Source organism: Podarcis liolepis (genome assembly GCF_965112155.1).
Source record: "Podarcis liolepis genome assembly, chromosome: 13".
NCBI classification, from domain to species: domain Eukaryota; kingdom Metazoa; phylum Chordata; class Lepidosauria; order Squamata; family Lacertidae; genus Podarcis; species Podarcis liolepis.
The window spans coordinates 14,253,615-14,261,149 of record NC_139573.1 but is presented as its reverse complement, the minus strand read 5'-3'; the positions used below and the strand labels follow the sequence as shown (position 1 = coordinate 14,261,149).

General features: G+C 42.0%; 1 protein-coding gene across 1 annotated transcript; it reads right to left on the bottom strand.

Moving 5' to 3' along the window:
- Window positions 1-773: 773 nt before the first annotated feature.
- Window positions 774-7,098, bottom strand: LOC310691938 (uncharacterized protein). The gene is made up of 2 exons (XM_083472224.1): window positions 6,949-7,098; window positions 774-2,236 (listed from the first exon to the last, which is right to left on the bottom strand). Exon 2 carries the CDS (start codon window positions 2,223-2,225, stop codon window positions 1,194-1,196), a length of 1,032 nt encoding a protein of 343 aa, XP_083328350.1. The 5' UTR covers window positions 2,226-2,236; window positions 6,949-7,098; the 3' UTR covers window positions 774-1,193.
- Between the last annotated feature and the right edge of the window lie 437 nt (window positions 7,099-7,535).

Here is a 7,535-nt window from a genome sequence, read left to right as displayed (position 1 = left end):
ACAAGCAGCAAGAATACTCATCGCAAAGTACTGGAAGACTCAAGATTTACCCACTCTGGAAGAATGGCAGATGCAACTGATAGACTATATGGAATTGGCAGAAATGACTGGCAGAATCCGGGACCTGGGAGAAGAGACAGTGGAAGAGAACTGGAAGAAATTTAAGGATTATTTGCAAAAGTATTGTAAATTGTACGAATGTTAGAATGATGCAGGATATTAAAAAAAATGGCATTAGTAATATAGCGGAAAGGAATATGAAAGTAACTGAATTATTTGAACTAAGATGAAATTTGAATAATATTATGTCAGGCTAAATATCTAATTACTTGATAACAAAGGGTAAAATTGGAGACATAATATTTGAAATGTATAATTAAAAACAAATTTTGAGAGAAGGTGAAGTATTGCGGAACTTAATTTTGTAATCAGGAACGCAGAAAAGGGAGACGTGAGGGAGTCATGAAAGAGGGTTATGGAAGTAATATTTAAGAACTGGAACTATTTTCTTTTTTATGTCTATGTCTTTTTTGCTTATGCTTTGTATGCATTATTTTTTTCTTTTTCTTTTTCTTTTTGGTTTGTTTGTTGTATTGTTTAAACTGCTTACAACCTGTAATAAATATTTTACAAAAAAAAGAAAAAAAAGAAATTGTACACAGAGCTCCCCACTTCCTCAATACCCTCTGGAAAAAGGAAGAAGGTATTTGTGTCTTCTGGGAAATATATGTTGAAAATCATGTTGTACACAAATGTGAAAAGCGCAGAGAACACATTTTTAAACCATTAATTATTCATTTTATTTGATTTGTATAACACTGGGACAGATTCCAGAGTGCAGCAGGTACAAATTAAGATGAAGGCACAAATTTGGCAAAGGGATTCATAGGCACCAGGGAAATAGTAACTTATCTAAAAGGCATTCAGCTTGGGTCCACTGCATCGTGCACAAACTAGGATATGCATTTCTAGCTGAAGCCTAGTGAGATTAGTATGTCTATATGAGAGTATATAATATGTCTAGTAATCATTAATCTCACTTCGTGTTTAGCTTATGCATGTTTATATCCTACTCAGCTAACGCCCCCTTATGAGAGCTCTAGATTTTCTAAATATTAGCCCATAGTAATCAATTAAATGTTATAACAGAGATGAAGCCTTTGAAGGTGCCTTTTGGCCTAACACTTTTCTTTTCACTTATTGGAAGGTGGCAAAGGAATATCTGTAGGTGGAGTAGAATCACTCGAAAATTTCATATCACGGCAGAACAAGACCGTTTCCTTGCCCAAACCCAGCTGATATTGCCATATGTACATCTTCTCATTGGGCTGCAGGGTCAAATTAATAGCTTCTTCGATCTCAGTGGCTTCATTCCAGTCTTCCTGCTCTGTGTTGACACTATTCCCACCATACTCAGCAGTGAGAGAGAACTGGTACTTGGCAATGGCCTCAGTGAGTGCACCTGACTGATATGAGGCAGTCATGGAAACCTTCCAGTTGTGCTCCACACTGCTCATCTTCTTCTTGTTGTATCCCACTTTCTTGGTGATCTTCTTATTCCATACAATGGGAGTGTTGGAGTCATTGGAGATGGTCTTGATAGCTTCCCACTTACCATAAGCTGGGCCTCGGCTAATAGCCATTCCTCCAGGGAGCATGTTCACAACATCCCTATGGAAGGAGTATGTAACAGCATCCAGATTTTCGTGGAAGTTGGTGCATCTATAGTACTGAACCCCCCATTCATCATGGGGTTTTACAAAGTAATAGTAATCCTTGATGCCCCAGTAATAGAGACCACCCTTGCAAGCTGGGTGTAGTGTGTATTCAACTGCATCTGTATCATCATGCATATTAGTGATCCGACGGTAAACACCTCTTTTCTGGAAAATGATATAGAAGTATCCAAAGGCTGAGAGGTAATGGTCCCCTCCGCGGCATTTGGGATGCAGGCTGTATACTACAGAACCTAAGTCTTTATTCATGTTGCTGACACAGCGATAGTTGTCTCCTTTGATGATGTAGAATAGGTCATCCTCATGGGCTAAGTAGTGATCTCCTCCTGTGCAGGAACTGTGCAGGCTAAACACTTCGAGGTCTTTGCCCTCATGGAAATTGGTGGACCTCATGTAGCAGCCCAGGTCGGAGCGGACAATGTAGTAATATTCATCTACCCCACAGAAATCAACCCCTGGGGCTTTGTTCTTAGGGACTATCTCTGGCATGGTGCTTGATTCTAGGAAAAGAAAGCAATGTATTCAGTTAGATCAGAAGATTTCACAAATTGACTATTTATTTACTCTTTGTAATTACTTTATTATTAATGTATATTATTTTTGATAATGAAAGAATTAACAGAATTTGCTGACCTCTTGGAAAACAGTCTCAGTGCTTTAACACAATATACCTGCCAGTGCCATATATGATGCCAAAGGTAAATGATTACTAATTAATTGTGAGGTGCTTTCAAAGACAAACCAAACATCTTCTGCTAGTCAACACATATTTCTGTATCTATTTCTCTCTCCATTTGATAGGAGACCCACCCACCCCTTCCAAGGAATATAAATTGTGTTTGACAGGCTGATCAGTTTTAAAAGCAGTTTGCCTTGTGATTTTAGGGAATGGCTGTTTGGGAAATGAAAGATCCAGATTTTGCAGAAAATCAATGCTTGTTTGAAGGCTCAGTGTGGCTAAAACACCTATATCCATCACTGCTGTGCTTGTTCACAAAGAGAAACTCTTTGCACCTCTCCCTTCTTCAGAACATATTAAAGATTGGGCCTTCAATACTGAAGCCCCATTAAATGGAGAGGCTGAGCCAGTTGATTTTGAGGGGATATTTACCGAGACCTTTTGTGGGCACCATACGAGGGCACCCAGGCACTCATGAGTCTCATGCTGGTAACTGCTGTTCGAATTAATTTCCTATCTCAGCTGTGATGGGAAGAGACTGCCTAACAGCTCAGAATATCTTGGAAAGAGGAGCAAAATTCAGATCTGAAGCTGCTTCTCTCGACTTATTAGAAAACAAGACCCCAAGGTGGTTGTCACCAATGGAAGCTAAGGCTCGGAAAAGACTCAATATGGAGGCCGAATGGCCGAAATATTGGGAAATAATAGAAAAAGTAGGAGATACTTGGAGGCTGCAGAGTTTGGAGAAATTAAAGGATAAAGTGCGAGATTGGTTACAGTATGCTCAGATTAGGGAGGTTTTTAATTTGGACAAAAAGATAGGATTCCAGGTGGAAAAATTGAAACTAGAAACAGAACTGTTAGAACCAAAAACTAAGGTACTCTCAAAAATGTATAACTTGCTGTTAAAATGGAACACTCAGGATGAAACGGTTAAATCAGCTATGATAAAATGGGCACAGGACATTGGATACAACATTATGTTTGCTGACTGCGAAAGGTTATGGACCACCGGTGTGAAGTTCACGGCTTGTAATGCCTTGAAAGAAAATATTATGAAAATGATATATAGGTGGTACATGACCCCAGTCAAGCTTGCAAAAATATACCATTTGCATGATAATAAATGTTGGAAATGTAAGGAGACTGAAGGAACATTCTTTCACCTCTGGTGGACTTGTCCGAGAGTGAAGGCCTTCTGGGAAATGATCTATAACGAGTTTAAAAAGGTATTTAAGTATACCTTTCCCAAGAAACCAGAGACCTTCCCTTTAGGCATTGTTGGCCAGAAGGTGTTAAAGAAGGACAGAACTTTCTTTATGTACGCAACAACAGCAGCAAGAATACTCATCGCCAAGTATTGGAAGACACAAGATTTGCCCACACTGGAAGAATGGCAGACGCAACTGATAGACTACATGGAGTTGGCTGAGATGACTGGCAGAATCCGAGACCTGGGAGAAGAGACAGTGGAAGAGGACTGGAAAAAGTTTAAAGACTATTTACAAAAACATTATAAGCTGTATGAATGTTAAGTAAGTGCACGAAAGGAAATAACATGGCATCAGCAATTTAGCTGAAAGATATATGAGAATAAGTGGAAGTTAACAAGAAAGATGAAACCTGAAGTAATGTTATGTCTAAACCAAGCTGTTAGGCATTTGATAAAAATATTTAAAGTCTGAGGCATAATATATGAGAACTAGAAAATAAGAATTGAAATAAGGTAATAAATTGCTGCTTATAATTTTATTACGGAGAATGCAGGAAAGGGAGATGTGAGCAAGTCCAGATAGTTATGAAAAAATGATGTATGAACAGTTATGATTTTTTTTATTTTATGTTTATGTTTTTGTCTACCTATGTTTCTTTTGTCTGTTACTTTTTGGTGAAGGTATTGTATATGTTTGGTGATTTTCTTCTGTTTAAAATTTGCAATAATTTTTTTTTTTTTAAATGAAGCTGCTTCTCTCATTGTGTGCATAAACTGACACCATCGTTTCACTGGAAGGGGCAGATAAACTTACTTGCCTACCCTCAACCTCGGTAGTTAATGCTCTACAGCAATAGTACTATAGTGCCAGACTGTTGAGGTTCAGAGCTAGGAGAGGATGGAAGGACACATCTATGGGGGCTGTGGGGGAGGAGAAGAGATTCCCCAATTCTTTATTCCCCCTCATATTTTCTTGTGGCGTCTGATTTGTTCCTTCTAACACCAACGTGTCCAGGAGGTGCAGATTGCTAAGACTAGATGAGCCTCCCTGCTTGGGATTGCCATGCTGTAAGATCTGTACCCCCTCCATGCAGACTGAAGGTTTAAATATGTGTATAAATCATATTTCTTAAAGCTACGACAGTCTCTACCATGTCTTCAATTCTCCAAAGGAGCACTGGGTGAGTCCCTGGAACACCTTGGGATCTTGCTACAACTCGGCAGAGGAAAGTGTTCTTGAATATGCATGAATGTCATTTTTAAATTCAAACGCAACTGCTGGAATACGTGGTTTGTTTTAGTAGAATATGTGTTGTATTATTAAAAGGAACTTCATTTAACTTGTACTGTTATCAGGGGCGCCGACTTATAAAAAATATTGGGGGAGCCCGCGAAAGCTCATGAATAATAAATAAGCTCATGAATATGCAGATAAAGTGGTGCCGCCTCCTCGTGAGCGAATAGGGGAGAGCGTGCTGCGCCTATTAATCAGCTCCGAAGGAAATTGGGTGGAGCTTTTGCTCGGGAGGGAGGGCAGGAGGCATGCAGCCCGACCCTGTGCATTTGGGGCTGGGGGAGGGGCGGCGGTGGCGCTCTGCTGGAGGGGCGCCCGAGATTATTGGGGGGCGGAGCCCCCCCAAACGAATTTTTGAGGGGGCTCGGGCCCCCTCAGGCCCCATGGAGTCGGCACCTATGACTGTTATTGCTTAAATAAAAACCTTAGGTATACATCCTGTGTTCTTGGGTCTCTTCCTCACTCTGCACAAGGAGGGCTGGTAGTCTGATCAGCCACTAAACTCCACCTTTTGGGTGTTTTCGATTCAGGAATATAAAAATAGGGGCATAACAGAAGTTTATAAGATTATGCGTGACACTAAAGAAGTGGCTATTCCTCTCTCCCTCTTCTGCTGCCATAACTCTAGATCTCAAGAGGTCCTTTTAAAATAGCCTGACAGCAGAGTCAGTGATAGGCAAAAGAACATACATTTCCACACAATGCAAAACCACTTTATGAAATAAAATATCACAAAGCATTGAGATAGCCAATGTCTCCTGGTGACTATATGCAGCCCTACTCCTTGCAATTCAAGAAACACCCAGTTTGTATAGGATTGCATTCTGAAAGAGATCTGGAGGTCGGGATGGATGTTCCTAATATAAGATAAACTTGATAAGCTATTTACAAAAGAAATGTTCCAGGGAGCTCTAGCTTCTCTGTTGCTGAATCCTTCCCCTACCCAGAGGCCCCTTCCAGTCCCATCTGCGTTCTCAAAGATACCCATGGGCCCCTTCCAAACCCAAGATGTTGCATACAACTTGAGAATCTGGTAGGAATGGGGATTCTGCCTCTGGATCACATCATGATCTCATCCTGCAAGGTGTTTCATGACATTTAGAGGAGACTGAGTTCTGGTTGCTGGAGGGACCAGAGATACCAATCCCTAAAGCCTTAGGGAAGCCAGTGGTGAAGGAAGGAGAACATGCGCCCAGGGCAGGGGGGGCAGGGCAAACAGCCTGCTGGCGCATGTGCGTGTGCTGCTACGTACCATGTGTGCAGTGCTACATACCACGCATGCGTGCGCATCGTATGTATGGCGGTGGGATCCTCTGCTCGCAGCTGCAGAGTCATCAGAGGGAACCTTCGCTCGCAGCTGCAGCAGTGGTGGAGGGTTAGGGTATGCTGTATGGCGCTTGAGCGGCGTGCACATGTGCCACTGGTCGGTTTGCCAATGGCACTGCTTGAGTGCTGTACGGACGGCAGAGGATCGTCCGCACGTGTCAGTGGCAGCACGATGGCAGTGCGCGCCTGGGGGTGGTAGGGGAGCCCCCTGTGGGGTGCCTTCTTGTCACGCCTCCTCAGAGATGGCACCCGGGGAGGGGGCTCGCCCCCTCCCTCCATCACTGGGGAAGGCTCCATGTCACTTCAATATCACACAGGGAATTTCATTGGCACTCAATAATTATAAAGAAGTAGTCAGACTACAGGTCCACAAAGAAGTACCCCCTGGAACCCCCTGGGATTTTACTTCACCTGTGCAGAGAGATTCTGCTTGAATATGCATTAATGTCATTTTTAGATTCAAGGTCTGTTGCTGGAATACATGGTCTGTTTTAGTAGACTGGTTGTTGGATTATTAAAAGAAACTTCATTTAACTTGTAATGTTATTGCTGAAATAAACACCTTAGAGTTTATGATTATATCCTTTATAATTATAAAGAGGTAGGTAGACTACAGGTCCACAAAAGCACTCCCTCCCTTATGCCCCAAATTCTAAAGTAGTTTCTCTTCGCTTCTTCCCAGTAACCCTCCAAGACTTACCGGTATTCGTGGTATTCAGACAGAAAGTTTTGTACAGTAGTAGATGGCAGCTGCTTCTCTTGGTGGAGAATGAAGGAAATGTGTGAACGCTTGCTGTTTAAATAGGATAGAAGAGGCTACGGATTAAGGAGAAACTACACACTGCTCCACCTACATTGGAACCAAATACACCATTTATTCATTTTTTTCAGACAATGTACAGAAAAAACAACCACAGGAAACGCCCCACCCCTCCCCTGAGTGCAGAGTTTGCCAGGAACAAAAATATTGCATCAGCAGAACTTGGAATATATACAATTTTCTAGTGTTGAGGAAAATGAATTATTCCATAATATTCCCCCTTCTCCAGCTCTCAACTCTGGTAGATGCGCCAGACTGTTATGTATCTCAAACAACTTTTGGACACACAGAAAGATTGTATAAGCAATTCTTATATAAGCCTCTATGTAAATCACTCCACAGTCCCTAGAGTCGGAATAAGCGGTCCCTGGGTGCTATTTGAGGCCCCCGGCGTGCAGCAAACCCCGATCCTCACTGGGATTTGCAGGATGTGGCCCACCTTCCCGGTGCCATGGAGCGTTGGGGGT